The sequence below is a fragment of the Pyrus communis genome, chromosome 1, assembly GCF_963583255.1.
Source record: "Pyrus communis chromosome 1, drPyrComm1.1, whole genome shotgun sequence".
Lineage (NCBI taxonomy): Eukaryota > Viridiplantae > Streptophyta > Magnoliopsida > Rosales > Rosaceae > Pyrus > Pyrus communis.
The window spans coordinates 18061917-18086595 of record NC_084803.1 but is presented as its reverse complement, the minus strand read 5'-3'; the positions used below and the strand labels follow the sequence as shown (position 1 = coordinate 18086595).

The window sequence follows — 24679 nt, the reverse complement described above, 5'->3', positions numbered from 1 at the left end:
AAATATTGACGTGGCTTGAGGCGAGACCCACTTCCTATTAAAAAAATTAATTAAATATTATAACAACAACAACAACAAAGCCTTTTACCACTAAGTGGGGTTGGCTATTCTGTATCATATCCTCCGTTAGATCCAAGTACTCTAAGTCTTTTCTTAGAGTCTTTTCCAAAGTCTTCCTAGGTATTTCTCTACCCCTTTGGCCATGGATCTCTGTCCCGTAGTCGCATCTTCTAACAGGAGCGTCAGTAGGCCTTTGTTGCACATGTCCAAACCACCGTAACCAATTTTCTCTCATCTTTCCTCGAATTTCGGCTACTCCTACTTTACCTCGTATATCTTCATTTCTAATCTTATCCTTTCTCGTGTGCCCACACATCCAACGAAGCATCCTCATCTCCGCTACACCCATTTTATGTACGTGTTGATGCTTCACCGCTCAACATTCAGTGCCATACAGTATCGTCGACCTTATTGTCGTCCTATAAAATTTTCCCTTGAGCTTCAGTGGCATACGACGGTCACACGACAAACCAGATGCACTCTTCCACTTATACATCCATCTTGTATTTTATGGTTGAAGTCTCTATCTAAATCTCTGTTCTTTTGCAAGATAGATCCTAGGTAGCGAAATTGGTCACTCTTTGGTACTTCCTAATCTCTGATCCTCACCCCTAACTCATTTGGGCCTCCATTTGCACTAAACTTGCACTTCGTATATTCTGTCTTTGATTAACTTAGGCGAAGACCTTTAGATTCCAACACTTCTCTCCAAAAGTTAAGCTTCACATTTATCCTTTCCTGAGTTTCATCTATTAACACTATATCGTCTGCGAAAAGCATACACCAAGGAATATCATCTTGAATATGTCCCGTTAGCTTATCCATTACCAATGCAAAAAGGTAAGGACTTAAAGATAAGCCTTGGTGTAACCCTACAGTTATGAGGAAGGTTTCGGTTTGTCCTTCATGAGTTCTTACGATAGCCTTTGCTCCATCATACATATCCTTTATAACTTGGATATATACTACTCGTACTCATTTCTTCTCTAAAATCCTCCAAAGAATATCTCTTGGGACCTTATCATATATTTTTTCCAAATCTATAAAGACCATGTGTAAATCATTTTTCATATCTCTATATCTTTCTATTAATCTTCGTAAGAGATAGATTGCCTCCATGGTTGAGCGCCCTGGCATGAACCCAAATTGGTTGTCCGAGACCCGTGTCTCTTACCTCAATCTATACTCAATGACTCTCTCCCAGAGTTTCATTGTATGACTCATTAGCTTAATACCCTTATAATTCATGCACTTTTGTGCGTCGCCCTTATTCTTGTAGATAGGCACCAAAGTGCTCTTTTGCCACTCATTTGGCATCTTCTTCGCTTTCAAAATCCTATCGGAAAGGTCTGTGAGCCATGTTATACTTGTCACTCCTAAGACTTTCCACACTTCGATTGGTATATCATTTGGGTCCACTGCTTTTCTATGCTTCATTTTTTCAAAGCTAAACAACCACTTATTCCTTCCTAATTCGGCGGTAAAATAAGTAGTTTCTACACTTTTCTGAGTTACTCAACTCCCCCAGAGAAATATTCCTTTCATGTCCTTCATTGAAAAGATTATGAAAACAACCTCTCCATCTATCTTTGACCGCATTGGAGAGGTTATTAAAAACAAAAAAGATGAAATCATTTAATAATTTTTTTTTAAATGGAGGACCCGCACCTACAATCTCATCCCTCTTCTTCCCTATGCACCCGTGTCCCCTACCCCCAACCATCCTTCACCACCAAAACTAGAACCCCACCATGACTCTCCTTCGTCTTCATCCTCCCTACTCGATCGTCTTCTCCACCCAGCCACCTCTACCAAATTCTAGTCAAGTCTTCCTACTTCTGCAACTCTCCAAAAACCCTTAAATGCCCATTAAATCCTAGACTAATTACTTCATCCTTCAACTCTTTTCGTCTTCTCCTATGGGCTATGAGAACTAAGGCTCAGACGAAGCCCACCCCTCTCGTCGTCGCTGTCCTTTTTGCAGATCGTCTCCGTCGCCGCCTCTGCCACCACTATTGCAACAACGCCAACCGACGCCAATCCTCTTTTTGCGCCCTCACTGTATCGTTATCTCTGAAATCGTAGCTCGACCCCTAACAACTCCACGTACATCGACCCGCATCAAGAGCCCTGTCAAGAGCTCTTACAACTCGAGCTCATACTCTCTCTCATGATCTTCGTCTTTTTCCTCCGAGTACCTCAAAATCACAGTGTAAAATTTCTGGGATTTTGACTTGGGCAATGTCGCCCTTGAGGATAGTGAGGGTGCAAAGTAGGGATTATAGGGGAATATGGTAGAGGAGGAGGAGGATGAAGAGGAGAGGGAGGGGGAGAGAAAGGGGGATGAGGAAGAAGAAAAGAGTTGGAGGACACAAGTGTGAAGGAAGGTTAGGGGTGAGGGACATGGGTGGATAGAGAAGAAGGGGGGATGGGTTTGTAGGAGTGGGTCCCTCATTTAAAAAAATTATTAAATGATTTTATTTTTTAGTTTTTAATATTTAATTAATTTTTTTATAGGAATTGGGCTCCGCCTCAAGCCACGTCAGCATTTAACGGTCAATTTGATAGAAAAGTTAACGGAGGTCTGACATTACAACAAATTTATAAGTTGAGGTATGACACTGAAATGTTTTAAACATGAGGTATGAAACTGTGATTGGCCCAATAGTTGAGGTAGTTTTTTTTGTAATTCACCCTAAAACATTTATTGACTAAAAGTTGTTTCTTGTAATTTTAATGTGCTATTTTAAGTTTTATAAAATGTTAGGCTGTTGACCTTAAAAACTACCAATCCTACGTGGTGTGCATGCCGAGTAATTAATAAACTAACTACATCCTTTGGTTATGTGCGGGGCGTGCCAACTTGTCGGCTGAGTTATGTGGGGGAATAAAATGTGTTGATGTGGCGTTGGGCGCGCTGCTGACTTCTTGATCTTGTGATTGCGGTCGAGGAAGGAACACGTCTTGGCCTTCGGGTTCTAGAGCCTAAAGACAAGACTGTTAGTTCTGCAAAGTTCACAAATTGTATGTTGTGTAAAACAATCTCACACTGGACGCATGTATGTCTCAGATTAGAGGTGAGGTGTATGGCTTATGTGAACATATAGCACAACTGTAAATGGAAGGACAATGTACTTGAGGTTGTAGCTAGATAAGAATGAATGTAAACAAATGAATCAATCAATAAAATTAGCAGCTATGATTTGTTCACTCTAACTCTCTGAAAAACACTCTCTGAAAATTCCTTTTGTTCTTTACCTTTTCTCTCATAAGTTTTTACTAGAAATCCATCACATAATAGTTTTAAAAGTTAGTCCAGTAATTAAACTGTATCGACATATTACATGGGTAATATGATAAACTGTTGATATGTCATGGGTAATATATCGTGCATAAAATTATCAATTACTGCCTGCACAACATATCGACATATTACATGCATTTTCAACAGTGTCAACGTACGTTATAGAATCGATGTCCCACACTAGGAATCTGGTGCATAAGTTTAATTCTGTCAGACAAAAATTCTAGCTAAGGAAATATCATTAAACTTTACTGGTTTTACTACATATAATATCATTAAACTTTATTGGTTTTACTACATATAAGTGCAAAATAATGACATCCATGTAACTCAAAGGCATTTGGATTTTTTATAAAAAAAAAAAAGAAAAAAAGAAAGAAAAAAAAAAAGGCCCTTCGAATTCATATTTGAGCCGTACTGATATTGCCAACAAATTCTTCACAAACAATTCATGAGTACATATTTGCTTACAGTCTACTTAGTATCATTGAATGAGTTTAGATTTTGATGGTGGTAAGCAAAAGTATTCAGAAATATGTGGTGGTAAGTAAAAGTATTCATAAATATGTAGTGGTAGGTATACGGCCAACCTAACTAAAGCTGAAACTTTTGGGGCCTTAGTGCGAAAATGAAAAATAAGATCATCTCTTGTACTAAATTTTAAAACCATGTATTAATGCCATAAACTAAAATTTATAACTCCGAATCATCAACAAAAATCATCAATTTACAAAAACTCATCGATTTTATTGTTTGACTATATTTGTCTCTTTTCTCTATTATTTTTGTTAAATTAGCTGTCCTATCATTTATAGGCTAATATGAAACCTGGCATGTGAATTTGATGTTGTTTGGCGTAACTCGTTTCAACTACATATCTGTTGGCTGGGCTGCATTTGCAAAGCGAAACTGTTTGACAGGAGAAGTTCGCAGGAATTATTCATACGCAGTACTGCTGCAACTGATTCAACAAATTTGTTAGAAATGAGTAAGTAGTCCTGCCTGTAATTAGTAATTCTACGTTGGCTTTGTGTTGTACTATTGGGTTTAAATTCCTGAGCGTGTAATATGTTGTACACAGAATCAAATTCCGAAAAACAAAAACAAGAATCTTTCAGTCACTTGACAAAACCACCTAACCAAAATTCAACATAGAAATGGAGGAAGTGCAGGTGGTCATCGTCGGTGCTGGTCCGGCCGGCTTAGCAACCTCAGCGTGTCTTAATCACCTTAACATTACAAATGCGGTACTCGAAAGAGAAGATTGCTATGCTTCTCTTTGGAAGAAAAAGTCGTATGATCGTTTAAAGCTACACTTAGCAAAGCAATTTTGCGAACTTCCCTATATGCCTTTCCCTTCAGATACACCTACATACGTCCCCAAGAATTTGTTTGTTCAATACTTGGATACTTATGTATCCCAATTCAACATAAACCCTAAGTGCAACCGAAGCGTGAAGTCTGCTTTCTACGATGTGGATTTAGAGAAATGGTGTGTCAAGGTCGAGAACACGCTTTCGGGTGCACAAGAAATGTATCTTGGGAAGTTTCTTGTGGTGGCAAGTGGTGAAAATAGCGTAGGTTATATTCCTCAAGTGCGTGGCTTGGATGGGTTCAATGGGCAGGCCATTCATTCAAGCAAGTATGAAAACGGCAAGAAATATGGTGGGAAAAATGTTTTGGTCGTTGGTTCTGGTAATTCAGGCATGGAAATTGCTTATGATTTGTCGAGTTCGGGAGCCAATACTTCCATTGTTGTCCGTAGCCCGGTAAAACTTCTGCCTGCCTTTTTCTCCCACACAAGGACAACTAAAGTTGTTCCTTTCTTTTTTAAGCTCCTTGAATGTGCACTCAAATTTGTATCGATCATCTTATTTCAAGTACATTAATATTTAAACTTTTGTAAACATCGCAGGTACATGTTCTTAGCAAGGAAATTGTGTTCTTTGGAATGGTTTTGTTAAAACTCCTCCCAGTTATGATAGTCGACATGGTTGTCGTAGGATTAGGCAAATTGAAGTACGGAAATTTATCCAAGTACGGAATTCAAAAGCCAAGACAGGGACCTTTTTATCTCAAGGCTACTAAGGGTCGATCCCCCACTATCGACGTTGGTTGCATTAAGAAGATTAAAACCAGAGAAATAACGGTAAAATAATTTTTAATGCATAATTTATATCTTCATTCTTTATCTTGCAGATTTATAACATTTACTTATGTTGTTGACAATTAAAATAATTAACTATCGATAAAAAATTTCATCAGGTCTTGCCTTCCATAACAAGCATAGAAGGAAATCTAATCAAATTTGAAAATGGCATCTATAATTGGTACGATGCTGTCATATTTGCTACAGGCTACAAAAGCAGCGTTCTAAATTGGCTTAAGGTATGCGTTTATGTCTAATGTTTTCTTAGCATGTACCGAAGAATTGCTACTCTTTATGATATATACAGTCCAAATAACGTTGTTCATTGTTTTCTTGTGAAGGATGACAACTGCTACTTTAACGACAATGGAATGCCACAAAAGAGGTTCCCAGATCACTGGAAATCAGAAAATGGTCTTTACAGCGCTGGGTTCTCAAGCCGTGGATTGCTTGGCATTGCACATGATGCACATTGTATAGCAAATGACATTAGTTCGTGTTTGAACTTACACTACAAGAAAATGGATTGACTGTGATGGATTATCAAGCGTGATACAGTAACGTGGCATTCGTATTACATTCATGAATGTCATACTAACCTGCTGACATGATATTAAAGTTGAAGGATTTGTAACATTAATTCTTTACATTCTTTGAATTGATTTTTCAGCGAGTTAATTGATTCTTTGCATTTGTTTTTGGAAGTTGTACCTGCACTAAGTATTTATGTAATACGAATTTACCTGCATTGCATATGATCCATCTTTCTTTTTTAGAATTAGAAATTTTCCTCTTTATTCGCATACAAATAGAGCTAATTAGCATAGCAGTACGTTGGGATGTAGCTGCTTGTGGTAAGTATTGACTAAATAGGAGAATGTAAGTATTGTCCTTCAAAAAAAAAAAAAATTTCTCACACTTTGTAAGTGCCCATATGCTAGTTTTTAATTAAACTATCAATATCTCTTTTAACCCAAATTTTCTAACTAAATTACCCTCGCAAACTCAATTCAATATATAAATTTGTCTTTACACCAATTTGGAATATAAAAACACAAAATCAATGTTCTACAACTCATTCAAGATTTGTCTCTCTAGCGACATGTTGTAGAATACAATTATATCCGCTACCAAAAGATTCAAATTTGTTCCTAGGTTCATTATCTAATAGAATTTTTTTCTCATGAGATTAAGGGTTGGTTTGGTATTGTTGTGCTTTGAAAAAAAACTGATTCTGCTGTGCTCTGAGAATAAACGGCTGTGAAATAAAGCAACAGCGTGTTTGGTAAACTTTTTTGTAAAAGTGCTTTTCAAAAAAAAAAAAAAGTATTATAGTGTTTGGTAAAATTTTATGTAAAACAGATGTGAAAAAAAGCCGATTTTTCAAAGCTGGATTTTGCAGTTTCTTGTTTTTGGCTTTTTTTTCACCCAAAACTGTGAAAAAAAGCTAAAGCTGAATGTTTACCAAACACAAAAACAACTCCCAGCCTTTTTTTATACCAGCTTTTTTCAGAATCACCTCAGTACCAAACCAGGTCTAACTATTCCACTCTTTCTTTGTTTCTTCAACCGGTATCCTCTTGCATGCTTCATAGCACATGAATGAAGTCTCTGCTGCAGACACCAACTTCATGCAGAGCGTTCTGCTGCAAACATTGAGGCATTTACTGAGGAGAAAAAAACAATCTCTTATATGCAAGCATCATGGAAAAGGCGTTGATTTTGTTCCTAAATTTTAAATTCTTAAAAACACTAAAAAAAAATATAAAAAAAAAATCAAATCAAATCAAATGACTTTTTTTTTTTTTTTTGTATAAATCGATTCATACTTTAGCTAGAGGATTTAAAACTTCAAAATCATCATCTATCAGTAAAAAAGAGTTTGCTTTTCTCTATGAAAGCGTCTTAAGGTTTTAGTTAGAATGAACGTTGGATAAAGATTGTGTGATGGTAGAGTTTGATTATTAGGTGGGTTTATTGATACATTTTAATTTGATTATTAATTTCATCTTATACTTGATGGTAATTATGCAATAAGGTAGAAAAGACAATTCACATTTGAAGTTTAAGTTGGGTGTAAAGAGAGGTTATATGGGTTCAAATAAAATTTTCCAAAAAAATATGAGGTGCCAGACAATCCTTAAAGACTATTTCTTCTCTTTTTGGGATGTTGCGTTCATAGTAGACCTGACATTTTCAACCCGATCCGTTAACCCGACACGATCCGTTAAAATTAGTATTCGGATGAGTGATAAACGGGTCGGATGGTTAACGGGTCAACTCGTTAATAACCCGTTAAATAACGGATCATTTTGGGTGAACCCGTGAAACCCGTTAACCATCCATTAACACCCGTTGGTGAAGACTTTTGTGTAAATTCAATAGTCCTAAGCCCAAATGGGTGGCCCTGTGCGGATCGAACGGCTGCAATCAGCTGGACGCGAAAAGAGACACCTCTCAGATTCAATCCCTCGCGCTCACCTTTGCTACGCCGCAATTCTCAACTTAGCTTTTGACATCCCACAAAGTCTGCAATTCTTCGAAATCCCGAACACCCACTCCGCCAGCAGGGGTGAAATTTGCAGAGGGAGAAGAGGAATTGCCAAAGGTTGTTTTGTCCAGCGTCGACTTAATTGCATTTTTTGCATTCGTCCAAGCTTATCCAAATTAATTGTTGTATGTTGATTTTGCTCCTGAATCAAAGTTTTGTTTTTGTTTGAGCTTAATTGCATTTTTTTTTTTTTGTTTGTTTGTTAAGCTGGTAAAAAAAAAATATTGTTAACAGTTGAAACAGATAATTCGTTAGCTTAACGGGTTGGGTTTGGATAATCCGTTAACTTAACGGGTTTAGTTTGAATGATCCATCAAATTAACGGATTGGATTGGACCCAACCCAAATCCAATAAACCTAACACGTTTACAGGCCTAGTTCATAGTATACATTCAACCTAATTAAAGGCAAGTAATTTGACTGGTTTAGCTAACCGAATTAATTGGACTTTTTTGGGGTAAAATTATGTACTCCAACACCCCACCCTCAAATCGATAAAACCTAGTGAATAGAGCTTTCCTTCTGCAAACTGGTAGTGCTGTTTTGAAAGACCTTTGATTCAACGCCTATGGCTTCCGCTCCCCCGGAAAATATTAACCGGCCAATATTTTCTCCGACGACTCCCTATTTTTTCAAAATCATTCTAGAGGACACTTCCAAAGACAGAAAATTTGTAAGAGTCTCTCTCTCTCTCTCTCTCTCTCTCTCTCTCTCGTCATCCATACATATGTGTGGCTACACCAAGTGAGAAAGTATTATCCGTTTCTTATGCGTGTGACAAATGTCCGCTGCAGTTATTTTATGATTACGATTATGTTTGTTTATTAGCAACAAAAACGAAGACTTTTTTTTCACAATTTTTTGATCAGTTACTTGGGATGTTTTCTGCTATGCAGAGAATTCCAAAGAAATTTGTGATGAAATATGGTGAAGGAATATCAAATCCAATATGTATTAGAAATATATTCTCATTAAATGAAACTGGGTTACATTGGATGTATTTATACACAGCAGCTAATAACATTAGTTAACAACTAATGTAACTAATTAAGCTTAATCTATGAATTAGTTACAATAGAAAACTTAAAGACTAAGCAATTGATGACTTGGACTCTAGCACTGTTGGCAGTTGGGTTGACTGAGAATAATGTGTGTCTTTACACCCCCTCAAGCTGAACGGAGGGGAACCAAGTGAAAGCTTGGAACGAAGAAACTGAAATCGACCCTTGGACAGGGACTTAGTGTGAATATCTGCAATTTGATGGAGACTAGGAACAAACTGAACTTTCAGTAGAGAAGCTAAAACCAGTTCTCGAATATAATGGTAGTCTATTTCGACATGTTTTGTTCGAGCATGAAAAACTGGATTTGAAGCAAGAAAAATGGCAGAGACATCATCACACCAAGGAAGAGGAACCCGGGGCAGGGGAAAGCCCATGTCCTTGAAAATTTTGCAAATCCAGGTGATCTCGGCAGAAGTGTGAGCCAAATAACGATATTCAGCTTCAATGGAGGAGCGAGCAACTGTGGGCTGTTTCTTGGCACACCAACTGATAAGGTTGCAACCAAGATACACACAGTAACCACTGGTAGAGCGTCGATCAAATACACAGCCAGCCCAATCAGCATCCGAGAAGGCAGTAAGAGTGAGAGAACCTTTTTTGAACCAGATGTCATCATTCACAGTGCCTTTAAGAAAACGTAAGACACGTTTAACAGATTGAAAATGTGTGTCTCTCGGACAATGGAGAAATTGACAGAGTTGATTAACAGCAAAAGAAAGATCAGGGCGAATCCATGTCAAATACTGTAATGCCCCAACAATAGACCTATATTCATGGGGATTAGAGAGAAGTGTACCACTGTGGTTTAACTTCTGAGTACCAAGAGGAGTAGTGCAGGGTTTGCTGCCATCCATGTGAGTCTTGAGAAGAAGATCCATGACATATTTATGTTGACTGAGAAAAATGCCAGCGGAGGTGCGATGAACTTCTAACCCCAAGAAGTAGTGTAACGGGCCTAAATCTTTGACAGGAAAGAGCTGACTGAGCTTGTGAATGAAAGCATTGCAGGCATGAGCACTAGGTCCAGTAACTAGTATATCATCAACATATACTAGGACAATCACAAGAGAGGGCTTGAAACTCACAAACAGGGAGCAATCAGATTGAGAGTTCTGGAACCCAAGAGAAAGTAAAGTTTGAAACAATTTATCATACCATGTTCGTGGGGCTTGCTTGAGACCATACAAGGACTTAGAAAGCTTGCAGACATGAGATGGCTGGGAAGGATCAATGAATCCAGGGGGTTGTTGCATAAACACCTCCTCCTTGAGCGTCCCATGTAAGAAGGCATTGCTTATATCCAAATGGTTTAAAAACCAATCAAATTGCACTGCTAATGTCAAGAGAATGCGAATGGTGATAGGTTTGGCAACCGGGCTAAAAGTCTCTTGGAAGTCAACGCCTTCCTGTTGATGGAATCCCTTTGCGACTAAACGGGCTTTGTACCTGTCCACACTACCATCAGGTTTCTTTTTGATTCGAAACACCCATTTACAACCGACAAGATTTTGTTGTGGTGTAGAAGGGACAAGAGACCAAGTGCCAGTTGACTGCAGGGCTTGAAACTCCTCAGCCATGGCTTGCATCTAGTGATCATGCTGAGAGGCTTGAAGAAAAGTGGTAGGAACAAAATCTAAGGAATCAATAGGATGTTTAGTAGCAGCCAAGGCTTTGGGTTTAAAAATCCCGGCTTTGGATCGAGTAATCATGGAATGAGTGTTGGTAGAGAGGGGAGGTGGATGTGGGAGTGGAGAAGGTGGCACTGGTGAAGAATCCTGCACTGTTGGAGAAGGGGATATAGGCGGGATAGGAGAAGTAGAGACAATGGGAGAATTGGAGACAGTGGGAATAGATGAGGAAGTGGAAGGAAGGATAGAAGGTGAGGAATGACAGGTAAAAGTGAAAGGAATAGTGAAGGTGGGAGATAGGGAAAGGGGATTGTGGTGCACCGGAGTGAACTTGAGTGGTGTATGAAAAGGAAAATGAGATTCATTAAAAAGGACATGGCGAGAGATGTAAACCTTGGATGTAAGAGGATCTAGGCAACGATAGCCTTTGTGGTGCAAACTGTAACCGAGAAAAACACAGTGAATGCTCTTCCCATCAAGCTTAGAAGTAGAATATGGTTTAAGCCATGGATAACAACTACAGCCAAAAACCTTGAGCTTGGAATAATCCGAAGACTTATGGAAAAGTAATTCCCATGGAGATTTATCAAGGTTAGAGATGGGAAGCCTGTTGATCAAATACAGGGCAGTAGAAAATGCCTCAACCCAAAACTGATGAGGGACCTTTGATGCAGTAAGAAGAGTTCGAGCAATCTCAACAAGGTGCCGATGTTTTCGTTCAACACAACCGTTCTGTTCCGGTGTATGAGGACAAGAATATTGATGCAAAATGCCATGTTGCAGAAGAAAAGAATTAAAACAGGAGCTTGTAAACTCACCCCCAGAATCTGATCGAAGAACTTGGATTTTATTACCAACCAAGTTTTCTACATAAGCCTTGAAATTGACAAATACTGAATACACCTCATACTTGAGCTTTAAAGGAAACAACCAACTGTACTTGGTGAATTCATCAACAAACAACACATAGTACTTGTAACCAGTGACAGACAAAGTAGGGGCAGGTCCCCAAACATCGCAATGAACAAGTTCCAGAGGCACAGAGACAGAACTGAGACTTGCAGTGAAAGGCAATTTGTGATTCTTACCAATTGCACAATCGGAACAGAAGAAAGAAGTAAACTTTTTACCACTGTAAACTATAGAACTACTAGTTAAAGCCTTTCGAAAGATAGCAGAGGAGGGGTGGCCGAGTCGATTGTGCCACATTGGTAAAGAAGCCTTGCTACTGACAAGAGCAAATGAAGAATTATAAGCTGGAGGAAGTCCTTGAAATGGATAAAACCCATCTTTAACGGGCCCTCGGAAAAGCTTCCTCCCCGACATACGATCCTTGATTGTAAAACCATCAGAATCAAGAGTTAATTTGCAGTGATTGTCTCGTAAGAATTGATACGCAGAAAGGAGATTATGTTTCATGGCAGGAACATGTAAAACATTATTCAGACAAAAAGTGGCAGCAGGAGTAGTGAGAAAAGAACTACCAGTATGGTGGATGGGCATACCTTGACCATCACCAATATAAACCTTGTCCTGACCATTATAAGGAGCTGGAGAATGAAGAGCAGAGATGTCATTTGTTATATGAGATGTGGCACCGGAGTCCATGAGCCAAGTAGGAGCAAAAGAGGGGAGATTAGTGTGAGCACACATAGCAGCCAATTTTGTAGGAGGAATTTTACCGACAAAGGCATGATTCATGCGTTCAAAGCAGTCCAGAGCATCATGATCAGGGGAATGACAGATTTGGCATGGATCACGATGACCATGGGAATGACTAGAGGGACGAGGATAACTGCCAGAATTACTACGATAGTTGTTGCCTCGATAGTTGTTGCCCCGATAGGTGTAGCCTCGATAGGTATTGGTGCCACGAGAATTATTGCCTCAATAAGAGCCTTTACCACGATTGAATTGCCTCGGTACAGTATATCCCTGTGGTGTGGGAAGAAGAGGCGGTTGAGATTGGGGAGACTGAGCCGCATAGGCTTGAAAGGGTTTAGAAACAGATAAAGCAACATGTTTCTTCTTGCGCTGCATGAACAATTCTTTGTTAATCAGTAGGCCATGTAGTTCATCCAAGGAGGTAGAAGAGATGCGAAGCATAATTGAGTCAACAAATGACTCATAGTCATTAGAAAGGCCATTAAGAGTGACTGCAATCAAATCACTTTCAGAGATCGGAGCACTGGCAGCCATGAGTGCATCAGAGATGGATTTGATGAGCTGAATGTATTCAGAAATCGCAAGATCCCCTTTTTGAACAGTATGCAGGCGAGAGCGAAGCTGGTGAATGTGAGCAGCAGAAACGCCGCCAAAGCGTTGTTCAAGATTCAACCATAGCTCGCGAGAAGAAGTAACACCAACGGTGAACGGAATGAGATCTTCCGAAAGAGTAGAATTGAGCCAAATAAGGATATTTTGATCCTTTTCATACCACAGATCGAAATCTGGATTTGGAGTACCAGTGATCTTGCCAGAAGCATCAAGCAAGAAGGGAGAAGGACAAATCTCAGAGCCATCAACAATCCCGGTAAGCTTGTAGCGACGAAAAATTGGAGCAAACAACGCATTCCAAACAAGATAATTGTCCCGTTTAAGCTTGGTAGGAACCATACAACTGATATTCTGAATCGAAATCGAAGAAATGGAGGGAGAAGGCGGAACCGTAGGAAAATTAGGGTTCATCGGGGACGAATTTGGGGCAAGAACATCAGGATTCATTGGAGATGAACTCGACGAAGGCATCGGAATCAAATCAGAGAGGAGAAAAGAAGAAGATATCGATCAAGATCCGCAAGAAAATGAAGAGAGAGGATCAAAGATCGAAGAAATCAGAGATCGCAGGGAGCGACGAAGAAGAAGAGGATCGAAGGAAAAGCGGTGAAGCGAAAAAGGGATGATACCATATTAGAAATATATTCTCATTAAATGAAACTGGGTTACATTGGATGCATTTATACACAGCAGCTAATAACATTAGTTAACAACTAATGTAACTAATTAAGCTTAATCTATGAATTAGTTACAATAGAAAACTTAAAGACTAAGCAATTGATGACTTGGACTCTAGCACTGTTGGCTGTTGGGTTGACTGAGAATAATGTGTGTCTTTAGTATGTCTTAAGCTTCCAAGTGGTTCAGAATGGATAGTAGAACTTAGAAGATGGGATGGTGATGTTTGGTTTGACAATGGTTGGCCAGAGTTTTCCAAATTTTACTCTCTAGATTGCGGTCACTGGCTGGTTTTTTGATATGAGGGGCATTCCAAATTCAATGTGTGTATATTTGATAAAAGTTGCACGGAGATTGAATATCCATTAACAATGCCAAAGATGGAACTAACTTCTCATGATGAATCTCGTGACAATTCTGCAAATGATTCTAATGACGATTATGGTGATGATTTGAGTTACAAGTCCGGTGATGGTTCTGGTGATAATTCTGCTATGATCTTAGATAAATTTTTACCTTGCCCAAGAAAAACAAGGGAGAAATCTACATTGCCAAGTCCTCAGCCTCACAAGAAAAGGATAACAAGTTCGAGTGGTAATCATTATAAAATCTCACCGGAAGTGAAACGAAAATGACATGTTTGTTTCTATTTGTATTACGTATTGTGTTTTCAGCTAATCTGTAATATCCTACTGCAAATTGTTTTACAGGAAAATGTGATTTTCCAGCTGAAAAATATGGAGTCACGTCGTCTAGCACTCCAAGTGGAGAGGTTGTAGCTCTTCGGAGAGCTATTGCTTTCAAATCACAAAACCCTTCTTTCATTGTTGTCATGAGGCTCAGTTATACCAACTCTGGGCTCTTGGTAAACTTTATAAAATTTTGTATTCATGTGTCAGTAAATAATATCATTAATATTCTCAATCTTCATTCCCTTTTTTACTTTCTCATTCATGCTATCCTTTGTTATTTTTGTGTTCCTTCCAGTGGTTGCCATCTGAGTTTTGCAAGCTACGTCCTATTAAGAAATCCTGTGAGGTCATTCTTCAAGTTTCGGATGGGAGAACTTGGACTGTTGATTTGAGATATGAAGAAGGAAAGGCCACATTCAGGCGTGGTTGGATGGACATTGTTTGTGACAATAATTTGGAACTTGGTGATGTGTGTGTTTTTGTGTCAACTAGCAACGTAAAACCCTTATTTGATGTTTTCATTTTCCGCTCTAAAGAAGCTGCCAGTTGTAGCATTGATGAGGGAAAAACAGTGCCTAAGATGGAAGAATCTGATCAAGCAGATGGTGATTCTGTTCAAATCTTGGATGATGATTCTACTGATGACTCTAGTGATGAGTTTAGTGAGGATTCTGATAACAATTCTAGTAATGGATCCAGTGATGATTCTTGTGATAATTCTGTTGTAATATTTGACAAATTTCCATCCCACCAAAGAAAAACAAGTAAGAAATCTTCATTACCATATCCTCAGCCTCAGAAGAAAAGCAGAACAACTACAAGCGGTAAAGCAGTCTAAAATCTAAGATAGAAGTGAAAACGAAAGAACATATATGTTTCTACATAACCATATTATGTTCTTTTATTCTCTTCTTGTTTGTAATATTTTACTTTTTTTACAGGGAAATATGATGTTCCAACTGAAAGTGGAGGCAGTATAGCCCTTCAGAGAGCTACTGCTTTCAAATCTCAAAACCCTACTTCTTTTGTTGTTGCCATGAGTCCTAGTTACATCAGCTCTTATTTCTTGGTAAGCATTCCACGAACGTCCATGTTGAGCCATTAAGATTTCGTTTACTTATATCAGTAGAAGAATCATCAATGTTTCTTTCAAAGATTTTCTTAGCTTCTCCTTTCTGCATTGTTTTCTTCGTTGTGTGTTCTTTTCAGTTTTTGCCGTCTGATTTTCACAAGGTACATCATATCAAAAAGTCCTGTGAAGTCATCCTTCGAGTTTCAAATGTGGGAACTTGGCCCGTTGATTTGAATTATTTTTCAGAAGGAAAGAAGGCCAAATTCGGGCGTGGTTGGATGGAAGTTGTGCGTGACAATAGTTTGGAAAGTGGTGATGTGTGTGTCTTTGTGTCGATCAACAACAGCGCTAAACCTTTATTTGATGTTGTCTTTTTCCGCTCTGGACAAGCTGCAAAGCGTACCAATATTGACGGGGAGAAAACAGTGCCAGCTGAGATGGAAGAAAATGTTGATGCAGCTGCTGATTCTGTTCAAAACTTGTAGCCTGGGACAAATTTCTGAAATGGTTTCCTTTTGAACAAAAAATATCATATGTTTAGGAACAGTTTTTGCTTACCACTATCAATCCCGCTGTCTGCTCCCCTCCGAGTAGCTCGCCTTGTGTTCCGCTAACTAACCAATGTTAACTTTAAAAATAAATGTTTTTTCAAAAAATTTAAGAAAATAAATTTAACATAACCAAAAATAAAAACAAGAAAACCCAATAGACCCAACCCTGAGAACCGTCCTCCCTCCTTCATTTCCCCAATTGTCTCTTTTAGGAATAATCTGGTAAATTTGGTTTTGTTTGTTTATCTCAGTCAACTAACCAATTGAACAATCATTCTTCTAAGTGCACTGCATGATGAATCAGTCGTTTCTTTGTGGTTTATTTATTTATTTATTATTAAACTGATGTAACGAATGGAGCTATAAATAATGTGTTCGAATTCTGATCCTTTTCACGTGAACCACCTTCTAAGCCCAAGTATTCCTCAATAACTTATTACATGCAAAAATTTCTTATGCATGCTTATGAAACAGAGCAGAGGCCTTCCTTGGCGTACAAATTGAGTTGTGACTATGATGATTGGATTATGGCTTTAGTGTTGATAAACATGCTCATTTTTATTAATAGCACATTATTTAGTTTGCAAATTTTGTCTACAAATTTAATCTCTCTAGCATTACCCATTAGATATATGGGGTGTGGACTTCTCACACACCCCGTGTTAATTTATGTTATTTGATCTTCTTTAATTCATTCGATCTGACATCAGCAAATTAAGAAGATGTGTGAGAAGTAAAAAAATGTGTGTGGATAACATATTTCTAAATAAATACAATACTTTAATTGGACTTTTGATATTCTAATAATGCTACACTTTCCAACCCTTTTTTTCAATAAACATCGCATTATCATAATTGAAGTTGACATTTTTGAAGTGCACATCGAGTTCTACAAAGGGATGAATGGTTTTTCAATACAATGAATAGTGTGTATATAAAGTGAAGAATAATGCTAAGTAGATCAATTTTTTAGATCATATTTGTAATTATGTGATGTTGCGTTACCAATAATAAATAAGCACGATAATCAACACTTAATAATTTAATAGAAATTTTTGTTTTAATCTCTATACAAGATTGTTTTTTCAACAGGCCAAATCGGAATAATAGTTCCCGTGGCAATAGGGTATTCGGAAGATTGCCCATGTTGTAAAAAAATTAAGATTTAAACCCTTATGGTGAAAATTATTAGCAAAATTAACCCAAAAAACAAACTTCTGTTAAGCTCAGTTAAGTACAAGGATAAAAATGTCCAACCACGCTCTTTATTTCTGCTAGCCTTCTCTTCTTCTCTCCGTGTCTGTGCAATTATACCTCCACGGCAGCACCGCCCTCTTGTTTTTAATGTCAACCACACTCTTCCGCCTTTAATGTCAACCACACTTTTTTTTTTTATGGAAGCTCTTTTTTTATGTCTGACAAGTTTGCATCAAATGGGTTACTTGACTCCAAGCCCAGCAGTGATGCCTGCTCCCTCGTCTGCAAGCGATAGCACCGCCCTCTGCATCAGCACCATCGGCAGCCCGGACCTCATCGTCGGCCGCCTCGCCGCCAATTCCGCAACGTTCGCACCGTTCACATTGACAAGCGCCTTAACCTTTCGTCGGTGAGGCTGCATTCTGCCAATGGCTCCGACGACAACGTGCTTGATTTGAACAGCTTATGGGACGCCGGTATGACTGCTATCAGCGACAGATTACCCAGGCTCGAAAAGCTGAGCTTAATCTGGTGCTCCAATGCCTCCAGTATCGGTCTAATTTTGCTGAGAAGTGTAAATTGTTGAAATCATTGGATTTGCAGGCGAGTGTTTGCTTAATTGGCTTTTAATCTCTTCTGTTATTGCTTTGTTAGGGTTGGATTTTAATGCTTGAAGTCTGCAATTCTTCGTTTGAATACTTAACTGGAAATTATTGGTACATTCCTAAATGGGTTTCTTTTGGGATAATGTGTTGCAGTCTTGCTTTCATTAAAGGTGTAATTTTTTTTCGTAAGCATTCGAATAATGCTATTCCTACATTTTTAAGATTACAGAGACAGAAAGAAAATGGCTAACAGAGAATAAATGTGTGAGAGCAGAATGAACCGAGAGGAGGTACAATAACACAGACAGAATGAGGGACGAGAGAAGAAGGCTAAAAAGAAAAGAGTGGTTGGATACTTTTATCGCTACATTTAACTGAGGTTTAACAGAAATCTCATATTTGGGTTAAATTTGCTAATAACCTTCACCATAAGGATTTAAATCCTAATTTTTTTACCACATGGGTAATTTTCTGAATACCTTATAACCACGGGGATCATGAATCCAATTTGGCCTTTTTCAATAATACCGTATGCAAGATAAAAAAAATTAAAAATAGTCCTCCATGTCACATTTAATCATTTAAAAAAAAAAATAGTGCATTTTTAGTTTCCCTATTACCCTTATAACTCTCTTAAAACCAATTAGAGAAACAAATATATAATTAATTTTTCAAGAATGCTTGATTAACTAGATCAATAAATAACATGTTCGTTATAACAATAATATTACCATAAACCGTCATGTGTTATTCCAATCAAAGAACCCATAAAACTCAAAAACCATGATCAAACAAAAAAGGCAGAAAACTTAGAAACCAAATTCTTGTTGTATTCAGAAAAAAAAGAAAAAAAAAAGGGGGCTTTTAGATGCCAAATTGAAGGTGAATCCAAAGATAAATGAAAAAAAAAAATACAAATAGAGAAAATAGAATGTGAAATCACAACCTAATTCACCGTACCGAATTGATCGAACCTACACTATATGGTACTTCACCGACCATACTGAATGGTAGGACCTAATTGACAGTACCCAAATAATGAACAATTTTGTATGTAGAACAATATAGTGTACCTATATTCTCAATGCATTCTTTTTTATTTTTATAGTTTCGGATTAAATAAATTAGAACTAAATTGTCACATCCTGGTCCGGGCCCCCACCACATTCCGGGCTCGACTCCTCTGCAGCACGATATTGTCTGCTTTGGGCTCCGACCACGCCCTCACGGTTTTGTTTCTGGGAACTCAAACGAGAACTTCCCAATGGGTCACCCATCATGGGATTGCTCTCGTGCGAACTCGCTTAACTTCGGAGTTCCGATGGAACCCGAAGCCAGTGAGCTCCCATAAGGCCTCATGCTACGTAGAGATGGGAATATACATATAAAGCTTACATGATCCACTCCCTTGGACGATCTGGGATGTTACAAAATCCAGAGATAAATGTAAAGAACAATTTTTTATTTAAAAAAAATGGAATGTGAATCATAACCTAATAGACCGTACCGAATTGATCAGACCTAAACTATATAACGTACCTAATTTATCGGACCTAATCTATCAGACCTAATTTATCGGACCTGGTGAACTAAAACATAAAAAATACAAATCGTACCAAATTGATTGTATCAAATCTATCGGACCTGAACTATATAACGTACTTAATTGACCGTACAGAAGCTATCGGACATAAATTAGTGCATTCTCCACACAATATAAAATTTGAACAAATATAAATTAAAAAAAAAAAAAAACAAAAAAACAAAAAGTAGGTAGTTATGGACAATAAGGATGACATTTTTTAGACAATGAAGATGGATGTTACTTTTATGAGTCATAATGATGAAACTGTTACATTTTTCAAATTTTTATGGTGGAGGTTACATTGTAGACAATAAGGATGACATTCTTGTAAATAGTAGAGTAGTAAAACATGTGGTTTATTATTAGTGACATGCCATGGTGTATTAAAATGAAGGATCCTTTTTAGACATTGAAAACCTTCTCGGTTATATTCTAAAAATCATTTGTCACAAGCCATTATCTCTAAAAGCCTCATAATTTAATTATTAACAATCACATCATATGATTTATAAAATGTGGTTTAAACATATAGTTTTGCAGTATTACCTTAAAGTAAAATTTAGAATGGAAAAAAATTGAGTTATTAAACCTTTTTTTTTTTAATCCCTCCATTTATTCACGACCATATATATTAACGCAACCAGTATGCAGCTTTCTTCCAAGAACCTGGTGGCAAAGCTTTGAAAAAGACAATTGAAGTGTCGCTATGGCTTCTGTACACGGGAAAACTGATAACTGGCCTCCCCATTTTTTTAAAGCCATCCTAGAGGACATTTCTAGCAACAGAAAACTAGTAAGCACCTCTCTCTCTCTCTCTCTCACTCTCAGAAACGGGTCTCCGTCGATATGCTTGTGAAAGATGTTTCTTGCCGTCACTATGCTATTAAATAATATTGTTAACCACAATATTGTTTGAGATGATTCATTTTTTAGCTACAAATATAGCCGATAATTCATCCTTTTAAATTTATCACCAGTTAGTTAACACGATCTCTGTTGTGCACAGAGTATTCCAAAGAAATTTGTGAAGAAATATGGAGATAAGCTTTCAAACCCAGTACTTCTTAAGCTTCCAAATGGTTCAGAATGGCCAGTAGAACTCAGAAGATGGGATGGTAAGGCTTGGTTTGACAATGGTAGGCCAGACTTCTCTGAGTTTTACTCTCTACGCTGCGGTCACTGGCTAGTATTTCAATATGAAGGGAATTCCAAGTTCAACGTGTTCATATTTGACAGAAGTTGCACAGAGATTGACTATCCACAAGCAATGCCCCAGATGGACTCAGCTGATCAAGATGATGATTCTGATGATGATTTAGACGATTATTCAACCCATAGGGGGAAATCTACATTGCCTTGTACTAGGCCTCACAAGAAAAACAGAACAAGTTCAAGTGGTAAAGCCTAACTCAACATCAACTTACACTATTAAACATAATGTGGTTGTGGTTCCATATCATAGTTTGATCATTCAACTTTCGTCAAATGACATTCGAGAAGTCATTGAAAAAGTTGAAAAGAAATGAAAAATTGCCAAACATGTGTTTCTATTTTTAATACATGTTATTTTGTTTTCTGCCATTAAGGGTTTACTTGTAATGTTCTATATATTGCAATCTTTAACAGGGAAAGATAATTTTCCCGCTAATAAACGTGGAGAAGGCAAATCTAACACTCGAAGATTCGAGAAACAAAGACCTGGGTATGTTGGGAGGATGAATCCATTGACTAAGAATGGAAAAGCTACAGCCCTTGATAGAGCTGAGGTCTTCAAATCTCAAAACCCTTCTTCTTTCCATGTTGCCATGAAGCCAACTTATCTTCGACAATTCTAGTAAGGTTACCCTTCGAGTTTCGGATGGGAGAACTTGGCATGTTGATATGAATTACGATAAAGGAAAATCCAATTTCACTTTCTGTAGAGGTTGGTTGGAATTTGTGCGTGACAATAATTTGGTACTGGATGATGTGCGCGCTTTTGTGTTGAATACCAACAACACTAAACCTTTGTTTGATGTCGTCCTTTTCCGAGCCCATGATGATGGGGAAAAAACAGTGCTTGAGATAGAAGAAGGTGATTTTCTACCCTGCCCAAAATCGGAGGGGAGATCTCCAATAGCACCGCAGTCCCACAGGAAAAAGAGAACAAGTTGGAGTCCAAAAGCTAGAGCTGGTCTTGAGTTTTTAGGAGCCTGGGACAAAATTCTAAATTGAGTTCCTTTTGAAGACACCCTCACAAGTCACAAGTTTCACTATATCTAAATTTGATAATTTGGTGAAATGTCCTTGTACCACTGGTTTTTATGGCTTTCTATTTTTTGGTTGTTTCGCTTAGCCAAGGACATTTTCAGACTCCTTTCTTTAATTGCGTGATGTAATGGTGTTTTTCTTTTTATTGGTTTTTGAATTCTCCTTTTGTTCATAAAAATTTACCTTTCATGTAATTATTAGCTATATCAAACTAACAAAATGAAATATGCATTGCTGCTGTTTAGTATTCGCAACTAGCATAAAACTATTTGGACACTCTTGCATGTATTAGAGTGTCTATCAGCAAATATGTCAGTTTTGTATATTTAAATAACATCACGTGTTTACTATTAATATTGTAGTGTGACTTTGGTGCTTTGGCAGTGTCAAATGCAATTCCGGTGTTTTGCGTGATCGTTGGTCGATGTGCAGAGTCGCTTGCGTGGCGACAATATGTGTTGAGCTGCAAGGGTTTGAATTGTTGTTTTCTTTGGGTATTATTTATTTTGTATATGGATACTTTTTAAGGTCAAGGTTACGAATTTGGACAATGTACTTTTTACTTAAATATACCATGTTTAGTTCACATATGTCCTAACTTATTAGGCTTTTTCCATGATACATCGTTGTTTAATTTAAAAAATGCTCGTTCAAAAGATTTAACTTTGGAAGTTGTAACATCTTTTTTGTTAATGAGGTCTATACGAATGAAAGAAAAATTCTAATGCTAGTGGAAATATTCCACCATATATAGAAGAAAAATAATGTTACGAGCGTGCATGCGCAACATGCTTGATGGAAATAAACTTGTACCTGTCCAGCACTGCGGTCTTTCATTTTTATCTTTTCTTTCTTCTGAGATTTCCATTTCTGCACAATGTGACTTTAGTACGCATTGCAGATTAAGGAAACCAGACTGCATACACTCCTTCCATAATTTGTAAAAGAAAAACCAAGTATACTGATTCCATCAAGAAAATGACGTTGAGCTGCTGGCCGCTTTGAATAAATCATTTACTTTCAACTACCAATCACATAATTGCAGACCTCCTCTTGTATACCTTTTCCTTGGTACTTCGCCATCAGATTCCATCTAGTACATCCTGCACTTTGTTCATAAGCCTTGGAGCACCTATGGCTTTTCTACCCCGAGAAATCGATGACCGCCCGACATTTCCCCCTGCCGTTCCTCATTTCTTCAAGATCATTCTCAATGACACTTCCAGAGACAAGAAAATTGTAAACCTCTCTCTCTCTCTCTCTCTCTCTCTCTCTCTCTCTCTCTCTCTCTCTCATGTTTTCTGTTGTAGTTAGGCCTAGATCATATTGAGGTGATTAATCTCTACTGTTGTTAGGCTTCGATAGTACTGATGAGTTGATTAATTTCTTGCCCGAAAAAGATGAGTGTTTTATACTTAAAGACCAAAAACTGAAACTTTCGCTGTTGTGCAGAAAATTCCACCGAAATTTGTGACGAAATACGGAGACAATATGTCAAATCCAGTATTTTTCAAGGTTCCAAGTGGCTTAGAATGGAAAATAGAACTTCGAAAATGGGATGGTGAGGTCTGGTTTGAGAATGGTTGGCAGGACTTCTCTAGTTTTTACTCTCTGGATTACGGTCACTTGCTGGTTTTTGGGTATGAAGGGAATTCAAAATTCAGGGTTCGGATATTAGAGAGAAGCTGCACAGAGATAGACTATCCACTACAAAATACGGCGGAAAAAGCTGATGAAGATGAAAAATCCAGTGATGATTCCCATGATACTTCCTATCATGAGTCTGGTGATTATTCGGATGTTGGTTCTGTTGAAATCGGGGAGAATCATACACCCTGCACAAGAAAAACAAGGGAGAAATCTCTACTGTCTTGTCCTCGACCTCGCAAGAAAAACAGACCAAGTTCACGTGGTAAGGCGAAAACCAACATCGAACTTGTTCAATGTGGTTCCACATCAATCAGACTAATTAGAAACTCTCAGCAGTACGAAATGACGTTTGAGAAGACAACGAAAAGCAGAGATCCACATTTGTCCAGATCGGAAGTGAAACTAGAGAGCATAATTTTGTTCTCCATTTTCACCTCCTTGTGCTTTCTGCCATTATGTTCTAAGTCTCTAAATTGTAATTAATATCCTTATTGTATTAATTCAACAGGCAAAGCCAATGTTCCAGCTGCAAGTGCAAATGCCACAGCTCTTGAGAGAGCTAGTGGTTTCAAATCTGATCGACACCCTCCTCTCAAGGTTGCTATGACACGCACATATTTATATCGATGCTACTTGGTAAGCTTTCTATAGAGCCGTCACCCCGTTTGGGGATACCGCGGATAACGAATTTAGCAGATGCAATTGTCATCCCAAGGCCATCATACGCATTGGTTCCTAAATTTTATTATTGACTTTACTGCTTTTCCCCTTTCTTTTTTAATTTTTCAGAGTTTGCCATCCCAGTTTATCAAGAAACACCTTAACCGGACTTTTGGTTATGTCATCCTTCGGGTTTTGGGTGGAAGAACTTGGCGTGTCAAATTCGAACAATACGACACCGGAAGATGCAGATTGCTGGGAGGATGGAAGAAATTTGTCCGAGAGAACAGTTTGGCAATTGGCGATGAGTGTGTCTTTACTGTGATTAACACCACCAAACCTTTGTTTGATGTTGTCATTTCCCGGCAGCGGATAGAATGCTGCGACTTGCAACTTGAATAACTGAAAGAGACGACTGAATCTGAATCTGAATATTGCACCATGAGTGACTGCTACCAAGTTGAATTGAGTATTAAGAGCACAGGAAGAAGTGTCTGTAAATTTAACGATGTGCAAGCATAAATACCCCTAAGTTGCGTTTATATGTTGTGCCCTCCATTGTTATGACTCCTGATCCCGTTCGAAAGATCAATCTAGAATCTTATATGTTGTGTTTTATATTTCAGTTGTCATTTTGAACAGTTCATCTTAATAGGAATACTCTATTGTGAGAGTAAGGATTATTTAGTGGCATGTGAAGTTGTGT

General features: G+C 38.0%; 3 protein-coding genes and 1 pseudogene across 3 annotated transcripts; all 4 read left to right on the top strand.

The window, feature by feature from the left end:
- The first annotated feature begins 4521 nt into the window (after positions 1-4521).
- On the top strand, positions 4522-6043 carry LOC137716292 (probable indole-3-pyruvate monooxygenase YUCCA11). Its single transcript, XM_068455763.1, has 4 exons — positions 4522-5133; positions 5280-5513; positions 5630-5752; positions 5855-6043. The coding sequence occupies exons 1-4, from the start codon at positions 4522-4524 to the stop codon at positions 6041-6043; spliced, it is 1158 nt and encodes a 385-aa protein (XP_068311864.1).
- Positions 6044-8632: 2589 nt separating this feature from the next.
- LOC137732056 (B3 domain-containing transcription factor VRN1-like) lies at positions 8633-15241 on the top strand (annotated as a pseudogene).
- Positions 15242-20119: 4878 nt separating this feature from the next.
- Positions 20120-21248, top strand: LOC137716204 (B3 domain-containing transcription factor VRN1-like). Its single transcript, XM_068455655.1, has 3 exons — positions 20120-20206; positions 20420-20810; positions 21040-21248. Exons 1-3 carry the CDS (start codon positions 20120-20122, stop codon positions 21246-21248), a joined length of 687 nt encoding a protein of 228 aa, XP_068311756.1.
- A 1289-nt stretch (positions 21249-22537) lies between these two features.
- On the top strand, positions 22538-24591 carry LOC137717131 (B3 domain-containing transcription factor VRN1-like). The gene is made up of 4 exons (XM_068456439.1): positions 22538-22902; positions 23116-23575; positions 23822-23949; positions 24103-24591. Exons 1-4 carry the CDS (start codon positions 22798-22800, stop codon positions 24373-24375), a joined length of 966 nt encoding a protein of 321 aa, XP_068312540.1. The 5' UTR covers positions 22538-22797; the 3' UTR covers positions 24376-24591.
- Positions 24592-24679: the final 88 nt, after the last annotated feature.

What these genes read in the sequence shown, in the direction of transcription:
- LOC137716292 (XM_068455763.1), top strand. Translation starts at nt 4,522, where the DNA reads ATGGAGGAAGTGCAGGTGGTCATCGTCGGTGCTGGTCCGGCCGGCTTA. An exon ending in CCATTGTTGTCCGTAGCCCG is followed by an intron (nt 5,134 to 5,279) that starts GTAAAACTTCTG and finishes TAAACATCGCAG; the next exon opens with GTACATGTTCTTAGCAAGGA. An exon ending in TTAAAACCAGAGAAATAACG is followed by an intron (nt 5,514 to 5,629) that starts GTAAAATAATTT and finishes AAATTTCATCAG; the next exon opens with GTCTTGCCTTCCATAACAAG.
- LOC137716204 (XM_068455655.1), top strand. Translation starts at nt 20,120, where the DNA reads ATGGCTTCTGTACACGGGAAAACTGATAACTGGCCTCCCCATTTTTTT. An exon ending in TTTCTAGCAACAGAAAACTA is followed by an intron (nt 20,207 to 20,419) that starts GTAAGCACCTCT and finishes TGTTGTGCACAG; the next exon opens with AGTATTCCAAAGAAATTTGT. An exon ending in AAACAGAACAAGTTCAAGTG is followed by an intron (nt 20,811 to 21,039) that starts GTAAAGCCTAAC and finishes AATCTTTAACAG; the next exon opens with GGAAAGATAATTTTCCCGCT.
- LOC137717131 (XM_068456439.1), top strand. Translation starts at nt 22,798, where the DNA reads ATGGCTTTTCTACCCCGAGAAATCGATGACCGCCCGACATTTCCCCCT. An exon ending in CTTCCAGAGACAAGAAAATT is followed by an intron (nt 22,903 to 23,115) that starts GTAAACCTCTCT and finishes GCTGTTGTGCAG; the next exon opens with AAAATTCCACCGAAATTTGT. An exon ending in AAACAGACCAAGTTCACGTG is followed by an intron (nt 23,576 to 23,821) that starts GTAAGGCGAAAA and finishes TTAATTCAACAG; the next exon opens with GCAAAGCCAATGTTCCAGCT.